General features: G+C 40.9%; 1 protein-coding gene across 2 annotated transcripts; it reads right to left on the reverse strand.

Moving 5' to 3' along the window:
* Window positions 1–2,239: 2,239 nt before the first annotated feature.
* On the reverse strand, window positions 2,240–6,823 carry PPIA (peptidylprolyl isomerase A). Of its 2 annotated transcripts, none has more exons than XM_031951498.1 (5): window positions 6,626–6,823; window positions 3,872–3,902; window positions 3,693–3,781; window positions 3,354–3,526; window positions 2,240–2,587 (listed from the first exon to the last, which is right to left on the reverse strand). In XM_031951498.1, exons 1-5 carry the CDS (start codon window positions 6,692–6,694, stop codon window positions 2,452–2,454), a joined length of 498 nt encoding a protein of 165 aa, XP_031807358.1. In that variant the 5' UTR covers window positions 6,695–6,823; the 3' UTR covers window positions 2,240–2,451. The 2 variants fall into 2 exon arrangements, with proteins under 2 accessions (XP_031807358.1, XP_031807359.1); XM_031951499.1 differs by having other exon boundaries at window positions 2,240–2,915; window positions 6,626–6,817.
* Between the last annotated feature and the right edge of the window lie 5,654 nt (window positions 6,824–12,477).

Genomic DNA, 12,477 nt, shown 5'->3' on the forward strand with positions numbered 1-12,477 from the left:
ACTATAAATTTCATCATCTTCAGTCCAAGCACTAGTTACCTCAACCTAGTTTATAAAGGATTTCTCCCATGCTTCTTAGAAATTCCATGTATTTAGCAATCCAGTGATGTCCAAACAATGCCTCAATGAGGAGAAATCTCAATATTTTTCTAAGTATATGCATTATGATGAGAATTTCTATTTCTGGAAATTAAACATAAAAAAATACAGGGGGAGGGAAATCAGGTTCTTGATCATTCAGTTTAACAAATTAGACACTTATGTGTATAATACTGTTACTGTGCAAAGGGGAAAATAGTTTGAATAAATTCAAATGGATCTTACATTCTGATAGGGGGATATGAAATTTTCACAAATAGCAATATATAGGTACATGGGACAAACCAAGTGGTTTGCATTAAGATGCAAAAAAAGATCCTAATGAATTTAAATAAGTGAGAAACAAAGCTTTTGGATGTTGCATTTTTAGAGATGTTTTAAGGAATGAAAGTGATTTTGAAATATGGAAAACAGGGGAGACCATTCTAAGGATAAAACAAAGAAATTAAGTGGGAAATCTCATGGTATTTATAGAGTAGTTCACTGCTATTGGAGCAGAGTATATGTAAAGAAATATGAGAGAGCTTGGAAAGATTGGTTTCAAATGGTAGGCAAAGGAGTTGTTGATGAAATGAGACTGAACTAATTGGACTTATACAGTAAACAAAAAGTATTTAGGCTTTTGAACAGTACAGGATGACTAGATTTGTGCATAAGGAATCTAATCTCTCCAAAGTTTGAAGGATGGATTGGCAGGCTGTACAAATAACAGGCAGGAAGATACTAATTAAGGACAATAAGAACCTAAACTATTTGGAATGTTAGCCATGGGAAGAGATTAGAGATAAACATGACTTGGGAGCTAATTATTCTGAGATGGGAGAGAATTTTTAAAAATGCCCAACCCTCAAACATGGGGGTGAAAAAGATTAGTGAAAAGATGGGAGAAGAGTATCTAAAAGACTGACACCTGATAATGACCTACCTTCAAGGGTTTGGAAAATGGAAAAAACTGGTTAAGATTAGATTAGGATTAATGGGTAGGCCCAGCTAATACAATAAAAATGACAATTTACCTAAATTAATCTTATTCAGTGCCAAGCAAATCAAAACTGCCAAATTTTAGGGAGCTAAAAAAAATTTTAAGTCTTTCAAGCTAAGGAAAGATAATCAACACTATTACAGGGAAGAGTGAGGACATGCATTCCACTACTGTAAATGTCATATCTAAAGTCCTAGTCTAGATAGTCTTGGACTGTTTGGACTGTAATTCATTTCCTGACCACCAGTGGTCCTTCATCCACTGGGTCCCTCCAATTGGCCAATTTAGCTACAAAAGAGCAGATTGAGTTTTCAGAACTTAATCCTAAACTAAGAAAGGTTAGTTCTATCAGGCCAATATAACAGGTTACAGTAATTCCAATCAACCACCGGGTATATCTTTGTGACACAGGATTGAATAAAGAAATGCAATCATTTTTCAGTCTTGTGACCACTTGGGGGATTTTCCTGGCAACCGGAGTTTGGCAGAACTTCTGTAGCTCAGTCAGCTGTGTCTGAGATTGGATATGAAATAAAATGAATCTTCCCAATTCCAATTATCTACCTCTAGAAACTGTAAACCGCTATTAAACATCAGACCAGTCAGTTTTCATACCCTCTTCACTATCTAGCCAAAATGATTACTTCTTGTTTGGACTACCACTTTTCATCAGTTGGGACTAGTTTTCAATGCCAACAAAACTTATTTCCATGCTGTATCAAAAGTTTTGAACATAGCTAACGCCATTCTAATGGATATGCTGGCAAATTGAAAAAGTAATCAACTGTATAATCTTGAAGCATATTTTTGCAAATACTTTCCATTTTAATGTCATTCAAGAAAAATATTGGTGCAATTCAAGCTCATCCTGTTATTGTCAGACAAGATTAAAAGTCCATCTATACCTAATTATCCTATTCACAGGAGATTGTGGCTTCTAACCACATTTACCTCTAACTCCTTGGATGCAACTACAGCTGTCTATATTCAAATTGTAACTACCATTAACTTTGGTTTTGGTTAAGATTCTAGTTTTTTTTTTTTTTTAAAGTAGCTATTATGAAATGGAAATTATTTATGAATGATTTAATTTGCCTAAAAAAAAAAAAAATCAGACTTATCTGCCCAACCCACACCAAGTCAGAAAAAAGGAGACTCTTCAGGTGTCGTTTAGTTTTTATTTCATAATCATAAACTTAACTCTGTTGTCTAGCCAGACTTATGGAAGAAGGAAATGAAATCCCAAGAGAATTGCAGCAAGTGAGAGCACAAGGATTACGGGATGTAAGAGCAGATGGGGTTCAGGGGTGCTCTCTCCAGCTACAGAGGAATGGTTTGATGGTTAAGACAAAAAACAAAACAAAAAAAACTTATGAGAGTTGTCCACAGTCAGCAATGGTGATCTTCTTGCTGGTCTTGCCATCCCGAGAACCAAAACGCTCCATGGCTTCCACAATGTTCATGCCTTCTTTCACTTGGCCAAAGACCACATGCTTGCCATCCAACCTAAAGGAATTAAGTAGGAATCATCATGAAGATAAGTGACTAGTTTGCTTTGTTGCCTAGGAATCTGAATAGTTGTGCCACCCTAAGCCAGCTACAACTCTCAGTGGGTGGCTGAACAGGACTTACAGCTGAGTACTGTTGATGTAACTACCAATTTGATGCTAGTTAACCAACTGACTACTATAAACACTGGACCAACGTACCTTCTATCTAAAAGCAATGGAAACACCATAAAGTTTACTATGAGCCAGTCAAAAGGTTGCATACTGCAATTGTAAAGATTCTCCAACTGCTGTTAGTTCAGGAGTCATAAGTTTTAAATGGAAACCTAAAAAGGACCAACAAATCAAATGCCAATTAGATCAGAAAGGTCACTTATGTTTGGAACCAAGTATAAAATATCTTGGGCTAAAATTTATCAGGCTGAACTAACAGGATTTTGTTAGAGCTAGAAAGTACCCAAGAAATCATCTAGTTCATAACCCCCTCATTTAGATGAGGAAACCAAGGTCCCTCAGAAGAATTGGATTGAGATTTGCTTAAAAGGTACACAGTAGTGTCCAGAGCCAAGATTAAAACTTAGGTTCTCTAGCTGAAGTCCAGTGTTCTTTTCATTCAAACCAAAAATAACTCCCAATAGCTGGCAAAATGTAATTCTGTTATCTTTGTAAACCAAACTTGTGGAAATTATACCTCTGATGTATTAAACTGCTAGTGCTATGTCTCTTCCATTTCCTAAGTTCAACTTTATTTGTTCATTACTTACCAATCAGTCTTAGCAGTACAGATGAAAAACTGGGAGCCATTTGTGTTGGGTCCAGCATTTGCCATGGACAAGATGCCAGGACCAGTATGCTTCAGGATGAAGTTCTCATCAGCAAATTTCTCCCCATAGATGGACTTGCCACCAGTGCCATTATGGCGTGTGAAGTCACCACCCTAAAAGCAAGAATCCCATCAAATACAGAATGAGGCTGGCATATTTACTGGTAACCTAGACAGCAGAGGTTCATTCACTCGACACTGACATTCTGGCTGAGTCCTTCCCTAAATGTGGGCACAAGGTTGATGGATATATCCTGGAAGAAATCACTATGCTCCATACCTGGCACATGAACCCAGGAATGATTCTGTGGAAGCAGGATCCCTTGTAACCAAATCCCTTCTCTCCAGTGCTCAGGGCACGGAAGTTTTCTACAAAGAAATAAAATGGAGAAAACTTAATACTAAAAGAAAAACCCAAAGCTAAAGAGTACAATTTTGCTAAACAACAAGAAAACCAACCTGCTGTCTTTGGAACCTTGTCTGCAAAGAGCTGCAAGAGAAAAAGATAAATTTGATTAGTTGTACCCACTTAAGACATTAAGATGCTTTTTAGCATCTAAGCTCAAAGTCTGTCATTAGTGACAGTGATGAATCATTCTTGAAGAGACAGCATTTTTATTGCCAAATGCTAGCAGGATTCTAAAACGGGTTTGTTTCATATTTAAAAGAGCTTTAAGAGCTTTTGGTATTAGGTTTAAGCAACATGAGATCCAAATATATGCCAAGATTCCAGAACCAGTGTATTTGAAATAGTGAGAAGATGCTTCCTGGAAAAATGCCTTTAAGGTCAATTTTTTTTTTTTTTTAAGAGAGCACCACACCCACAGTATCACTTATCAAATACAACTTTGTTGTATATTCCATCTTCTTCAACTTCAGGCTAAATACCAAACCACTAATCCTGAAGAATGGCATGTGCAGTGGTGTATGCCTAGAGTTGCACTTGCACGCCCAGAGACATGGCTCATTCACTGCTAATGAAATTGCTGCTACTTCAGTTGTCTGTTAAAAGATCTTCTTTCATGGTTTAGACATTACAGAGGCCTAAGTGATCTAGGATTATAAAATGTTGTCAGTTCCTATCTAGTGAAGTGCTAAATGCCTGCTTAAAAAATTAAGATCCATTTTAAAAATCAGATGAAATTTAATCTCCAGCTAAGCCATTTTTAAAAGCTGAACACAGCTTCTATACGACAATCCATTTTATTTGATCTAAGATCTGCATATTGTTGATTTTTTATAGCCATAAAAATACTAATTTAGATCTTAGGGTGGCAATACAATCCCTTTAGCTAGTCAATTAGGCATTATGATCAATCATCAAATTAAAAAGTGTCACTTGCCCTATTTACAGAACAGTTAAATCCTGCTTCTTGCAGTTTTTACCAGAGTACCCTGAATTCTTTGATCCCGTAGTCTTTTAAAAATTTCCCAATTTTCTCTGAACTTGTATTTTAAGTCCTTATAAAGGTTCAATATGCAATACTGAAATAACTGGAAGTTTAAGTGCTTTACTTAATTTACTTAAAGGGGTTCACCTGTACATTTTCTTTCGCCAATATCTTATCACTCAAATGAAACCATGTTTTCATACAGAGAGAAACATGACCTATAACGTATTAATTCAAGTTTACCCTCAACTAGAGATTCTGGACAAGTTTCAACTTTTAAAAAAACCCACCGATGTACAAATGAAACTATTTAGAATTCCTATTGGTCTAAAACGATGGAAATAAAAAACCTTAATAAGGGACTTTAAATTTTAAAAAACAAGTTCTTTTATATGTTTCAGAAATGGCTGATTCTCAAAAGCTGTTACATTCAATCAACATGCTCCATTTCCATTGGTAACCTCGGGTTAAACCTGCCTAATCCACTGCGGGAAGGCAGTGCTAGGATGAGAGCTCCTCCCACAATTAACAGTCACCAGTGCTTTTTACTGCAGAGGAAAAGCACTGTGAATAAGCAGAATGCTTGCTTAAACGAGGTTTTCTCCTTAAAATCTTTAGTGTTCATTTCTAAGAGAATTATTTTCTTCTAAAAATAAACTGCTTTGAAAACAGCCTTTGGACAACTCGAGTTTTAACAGTTATCAAATTAAAGTTCCTATTTAATGTAAATCTAGATAGAACCTTCCGTTCCAAGGGGTTTTTTAGTAATCTTCCGCCACGATAATCATTTATGAGGTAGTAAGTAAGCCACCCCAATTTGCCCTTTCCAAAAAAGTAACTCTTTAGTACCAATTTGGCATTATCTCTCCCAAAACGAAGTCAAGTTTCTTTCCCCACCCTTTTGAGGGCAGTAGTCAGAAGAGAAGACTGTTGGGGCGTTTCCCTGCATGTGATTTTAAAATCAATTACGTGAACTGATTAAGAAATAAAAAAAAGCTTTTTTTTTTCCCATAAGGCACCCCTGGGAGACACCGCCACCCGTCTCTGTGGCCCTTAAAAACGCCTCCGAGGGGCCAAGCATTTTAGCCGCGGCTCTGGGCGTGAAGAGGCTTGCCGGGCCCTGCGCCGGCTCGGGGGCTCCCCGAAGCACGTGCACGGAGGGCCGAGGCCCCGGAGCAGCAGTCCGCACGCCACGTGGAGGGGGGCCAAACTGCAGCCGAGGGCCGGGTACTGGCGGCAGGTGGGCGCTCGGCAGGGCTGGAGACGCGCCGGTCTCGGCCTCCCTCTCTCTGCCGCACCCCTCCCCCCATTACCCCGTTAGGCTGCGCCACGTGCTGGAGGGGGTTGGGGTGGTGCGCGCGGACTGCGGCTGCCTCGCGCTCGCGCCCCCTCCCCCACCCTCACCCCCGCTGCACGCGCCCCGCCCCCACTCTCCACCCTCCCAACCCCCACCCAGCCCCAGCCAGGCCACCCGCCCGCCTTTGTCTGCCCCGCCGCCCCCAGTCTCCCCCCTCTCCCGTCCTCTCCCTCGCTGCCCGCCCGCCCGCTTTCCAAAATGGCCCCTTCGCAGGGTGCAAAGGAAATGGCGCCGCTGCGGCCGCCACCACCCTCCCGTCCCTCGCCCCGACGCGGCCCCGCTCCTCCGCCCCAGCTCGAGGACCCCAGTGGCTCGGGCGACGAGACCTGGGCTACCAGGCAGGGCAGGACCGGCCCCCATCTTCTCCTCCACCAGTCAGCCAGAGAAGCAAGACGGTGGCTCCAGGGCCCCCCGGCTCAGCCCATCCCGTCCCCACGCCCATCCATCAATCCCACCGCCTTTCACCTCGAAAGTAATCCGGCCCAGGGGCTCGTTGTCGACGGCGATGTCGAAGTACACGCTGGGGTTGGCCATGGCCACGGATGCCTGGGCTGGGCGCGACGGCGGAGGCAGAGGCGGCGGGGATCGATGTCCGGCGGATGGGACCAAGACGAGGACTCCCGGCGGCGGCGTCTGCAAAGCGGCGCGAGCGTGGCCGCCCCACCCTTTTTATACAGGGTCTGAGCCCCACCCACCCGCCTGACGCGCCACGGCAGTCTTCACCAATAAAGGCGGCTGTCCAGCTTGAGTGATAGCACCGTAGACCAATGGGAGGGAAGCGGAGGGAGGAAGATCGAGGGAGGGCGTCTCCCAAGGGGCGGGGCGGGTAGCCGCTGATGGACGGAAAGAATGTTCCCGCCCGCGGGCCTTCGCTCGGCGCTGCGGCGGCGGCTGCTGCTGCTGCTGCACTGGGCGGGCCGGGAACTGGGGAGATGGAGGATGGATTGAGGTGGAGGTGGTGGTGGTGGTGGAAAAAAAGAGAGGAAGGACGAAGGAAAAAAAGGAGAGGCTCGAAGGGTTTCGGATGGAGAAACAGAGAAACACGTAGCTAGGAAGCCGTGGCGGTCCGTCTCCCCATTTTGCAGAGGGGGGTAACTGAGGCCACAGGCCCAAGGTCAGTCTGTCAAGGTCGAAGCAGACAGGCTCGCCGGGAAGGAGAATCCCGCCAAAAAGAGCCTGCTGCGGCAGCCCGGGTCTGCGGAGCGAGCTCTCCCGGGTCCCCCCGGGGGACCACGGTCTGGTTAGTGAATTGGGAATGCAGATGCAGATTTCTCTTAGGCAGAGCACGTGGGGAATACTGGTGGTGGTCTGGCTTTTAAGGGTCCCTGGTGGCTTTTACGAACGATTTCTCTCCGCTGCATCAAATACTTTGATAGGGATAAGAAACCCCCAAATTTAGGTGGAAAAGGAAGGGGTCATTTTGACTCCAAATAAAAAAAAAAATCCTTGCCAAGAAAATCTTCGGCCGGGAAGGCAAGACGGGCTTTGTGGCGGGAGATCTGGATGTGGGGACAGGGCCTATAGTCAGACCTCTCCTACTGTGGGGGCCCTTGGTCTCTGCAGCCTGCTTTCTCATCTGGCAGTCAAAGGCTGGGACGCGATGGGGTCCTAACCAGCTGCGAAGGATCCCCGGTGGAGAGCGTGGGCTTGCCTGTTTTTGAGGACTTTGGGACGAAAGGCGGTCACAGGAAATGAGTTTGGGGTGAAAGCATGACTCTTTGGGGAGCGGGGTGACAGAGTGAGATTTGAACCTTTGCTAGTTGTCAGATTCGAAGAATAGGAAATTTAAAAATTACAAACTCAGTTTGGCGAAGAATTCAGTGAAATTGCACATGGAACAGAACAGGCTTGTCTTCTAGGCTTTTTACTAATTAATCTTAGCCAGACTTTATTTTATTTTTTTGCAAATTAAGGATCTCTCAGCAGTGCAACTTTCTCAAACCTGGAGATCACCCATAAGTAGTCCCTGGTCTGTGATCTTGTTGAATGCCCTATTTTCTGAAAATATCCTACATGCGCAGTTTGAAAGCTTTTTCCATGGGATGTGACAGTAAAATTCCTGGATCAAACTCTTACCTGCAATGGCACATTGTGCCAGTAATTAATCCTTCTCTGTCTCAACTCACTCTTCTGCAGAGGTATACGTTTTCTCTGAGGTTCTGGGTGAAAAGAAATATGAATGGATAGATGGGTTACTAATGCTCCTAAGGCTGCAACTAATACCATTATATTTTTTGAATAATAACTATTTATATTTAACTATAGTATCAATAGTTCAAAGTCAAGCCTGGATGAGAATGGGGCTGAGAGTCAGAATAGATATTTAATATTGGTTCTTTATAACCTTGAAAAAACTTTTGACTTCTCGGTGGTTTACATTTTCCACTTCAAATGAGGATAAGACCACCTGGACCTTAATGACCTCTTAGGGAATAAATGACAAATGAAATCATATTTAAAGCAAGTGCATTAATTTGACCTCCATACTCTACAAAGATTATCACATTCATTTAGAAATCTGTTAAGTGCCCACTCTCTACAAAATGTTTAAATCTGCCCTCAATCACTTAATGCTTCCTGACTGTGTGATCTTGGGCAAGTCACTTAAGCCCAATTGCCTCAAGAAAAAAAAGTCAAAGGAAAATATTTATACAAACAAACCCTTCTTTAAAAAAAAAATAAGATCCAATAAATAAATATCTTAACTCTGTAGGAAGAATGTTCAAAGAACTTGAAAACAAATATTGATCATTAATTAGCCAAACCTTAAAAAACACATCCTCCACCTCTACTTTTCCACAGAAGTGCACATCCAGACATACCTGCTTTAGCTAGCTAGTGAGAATGGAGGATCAGAGGTAGGGCAGTGATGAATGGGGAAAAAAATTTTAATTCCAATCAGCATATCATTTAGGAAGTTTTAGAATAATGTATTTTAAATTAAATTAAATTTAAATTAAATAAATGTATTTTAAATTAGGAAGGAAGAAAAGAAAATTATCTATTAAACATCTATGGTGTGGCATGCTGTATGTAAGTGCTTTACAAATATTATTTCCTTTAATTCCCACAACTCTGAAAGGGGTAGGTAGGGGCCATTATTGTCCCCTTTTTACTGTTGAGAAAACTGAGGCAGAAATAGTTTACCTAAGATCACATGGCTGGTATGAGTCTGGATTTGAACTGGGGTTTAAAAGAAACACAAAAAAGCTGTATTCTGTGTTCTATAATGATGATCCTGACTGATTGGATGGCATCAGTCAGGAAGACAAACTCAAAAGTTCTGCCTCTGGCACACACTAAGTGTAAACTTTCATAAGTCACTTGATCTCTTAGTGCCCAGCTGACTTTCTAATGCTTTAAATTGCAGAATATGTGCTGATATACATTGGTCCACTAGAATTTCCTCACCATATCAAAAGGACTGGCCTATTTTTTAAATTTTTAATGGATTATATATATATATATGACCTTTAATATCCCTTCTAGTGCTGTCTGTCAAAAAGTATTTGACAAAATGCAACGTCCATTCCTATTAAAAACACTAGAGAGACTAGGAATAAATGGGAGTTTTCCTTAAAATGATAAATACCATCTATCTAAAACCATCAGAAAGCAGCATATGGAATGAAGATAAGCTAGAAGCATTCCCAGTAAGATCAGGGTGAAACAAGGTTGTACACTATCATCATTACTATTCAATATTGTATTAGAAATGTTAGCTTTAGCAATAAGAGAAGAAAAAGAAATTGAAGGAATTAGAATAGGTAATAGGGAAGGAAAATTATCACTCACTGCAGATGATATAATGGTATTTTTAGAGAAGCCTAAAGAATCACTAAAAACAATTATCAACTTTAGCAAGATATAAAATAAATCCAGTGCTGTCTATCTACAATCCTACGAATATTGGTCATTATAAGGGCAGAGTATTTCAATTTTACAAACAATCTGCTGGAAGTCTCATTATACTGATGAATTCCTGACTTGTGGACAGTTTTCACTTTTCAAAAGTCAAAGGAAACAACAGAGTAGGAATGAACCTTCTGGTAGGTCCACAATCATCAGGGAATGAGTGCCCTCTCATGCTGGTGATTTGGTCAGGGCTAATTTAGCGAGTTTGAGGGAAAGAGGGTGTGGCTTCAGAGGCTACCTTATCTGGGGATGATGAGGGATTCAAAACAGACTTCAGGCACTTATTAGCTATATAATTCCCGACAAGTCATTTAACCTTTATCTGCCTCAGTTTCCTAACTATCAGGTCTAGATCAATTAATAATAGCACCTACCTCCGAGGCATATATGAACATGAAAAGATATTTATAAAGCGCCTAGCACACAATAGTTGCTTAATAGATGCTTCTCAGTGGCTATGTAACCTCACATGAACAAGTAGCTTAATCCGTTTCCTCTTCCTCATTTGTAAAATGAGGATAATGCCTGTAGTCCCTGTCTCATAGAGTTGTTAGGAAGGATCAAATGAAACTTCCATTAAGTGTTTGTAAATTTTAAAGTGCTGTATACATGTCAGCTATTATTATCTGAGAAAGTAAACAGGATTTGGATTGAGCCAGAGTTCATGGAGTAATGAAATCCAAGCAAGGAAAGAAGATTTTAACAACAAAGTAGAGAAAATCAGCATAGAATGAATGGATCAGGGAGAACATACAATGAAGAAAGGGGAGTATTGAGGTAAGTTTGTCTTATAGGAGAAGAGCTGGAAAGGATTTTAAAAATCTTCCATCCAGTCTCCATGGGACAGCTGGATGTCATATTGGTTAAAGCACTGAACCTACTGTGCCACCAGCACCAAGCAATGGAGGTTGAATTAAATAACCTCTAAAGTCTTTCTAGCCCTCCTTCTATGAAACAAACTCAATAGCAAATTTTTGATGATATAATTCAATACTGGAAATTGAGTGGATGCCCATCAGTTGGGGAATGGCTGAATTAGCTATACGGTATGAAGGTAATAGAATATTATTGTTCTATAAGAAATAACTGATTTCAGAAAAGTCTGGAAAGGCTTATATGAGCTGATGCTAAGTCAAGTGAGCAGAACCAGGAGAACATTATACGCAGTAATAGCAAGATTATGTGGTGATCAACTATGATAGACTTAGCTCTTCTCAGCAATACAGGGATCAATAGTCCTGGGATGGAAAATACCATCCATATCCAGAGAGAAAACTAGGAAGCATAGTATTTTCTCTTTTGTTTGCTTTTTCTTTCTTGTGGTTTCTTTCCTTTTATTCTGATTTTTCTTGCACAACAAAACAAATATGGAAATGTATTTAAAAGGTTGGTACATGTTTAACCTATGTCAAAGTGCTTGCTGTCTTGGAGAGAAACAAGGAAGTGAGGAAGGGAGGGAGAAAGAATTTGGAATACAAAATCTGGCAGGAGTGAATGTTGAAGATTGTTAAAATACCACTGAGAAAAAGAAAAGTACATATGTATCCTGACACAGTGGATGGAGAGCTGACCTCAGAGTCAGAAAAGACCCGGGTTCAAGGTCTGTCTCTAACACATACTGATAGTATGATACTGGGCATATTTAGTCTCTCAATGTTCTAGACAATTTCCTAAGATTGTAAGTTGCAAAATAGACTCCCATCTACATTGACAAAAAATGTTTTCTTATCAAAATCTAGAAATCATAAGGCCAGTCCAAAAAATGACAGAGGAATAATGGGGAGGGTTGAGAAACGCCGTGACAACTAGCAAGACCAGGGAAAGCCTAATCTGGGAGGTGATCCTTAAGATGAGTTTTGAAGGAAGTTAAGGAGTCTGAGAGTTCATTCCAGGCCTGAAGGACAAGAAAAATGCAGAAGTAGATGTTTGTATATAGCCCCGCTTGTCTGGAATGTAAAATATACACAAAAAGGCTTTAGGACAATAAGCCTCAAAGGTTTTATGCCTGGAGATAGAGGAATGTGAGAGAAATGGCAAAAAGGGCATTTTGGCTAGACTATAAAGGGCAAGGATGAGGAGTAATGTATAATAAGGATGGGAAGGAAGATTGAGACCAGATTGTTAGAGGCTTTGAAAATCACCCAGAGGAGTTTATATTTTATCCTGTTCTTCTTTGTACTTCATTTTCAAAGAAGACCAATGATAACACAGTTGAATTTTGATTTGTGTGAATTAGATTTAAGTAAGGCAGAAACAGCCTCACTCTCTCTTCCTGAGTCATCAAAGTCCAGTGACAGGACAAAGGTCAGGACAACTGATGATGACCTGAGATGCAGGGGATGTTGAAGTACCCATTCTGATAGATAATGTTAACTTTTGTCTTCACTATAAAGAGGAATGAT

Source organism: Sarcophilus harrisii, chromosome 2 (genome assembly GCF_902635505.1).
Source record: "Sarcophilus harrisii chromosome 2, mSarHar1.11, whole genome shotgun sequence".
Classification (NCBI taxonomy): domain Eukaryota; kingdom Metazoa; phylum Chordata; class Mammalia; order Dasyuromorphia; family Dasyuridae; genus Sarcophilus; species Sarcophilus harrisii.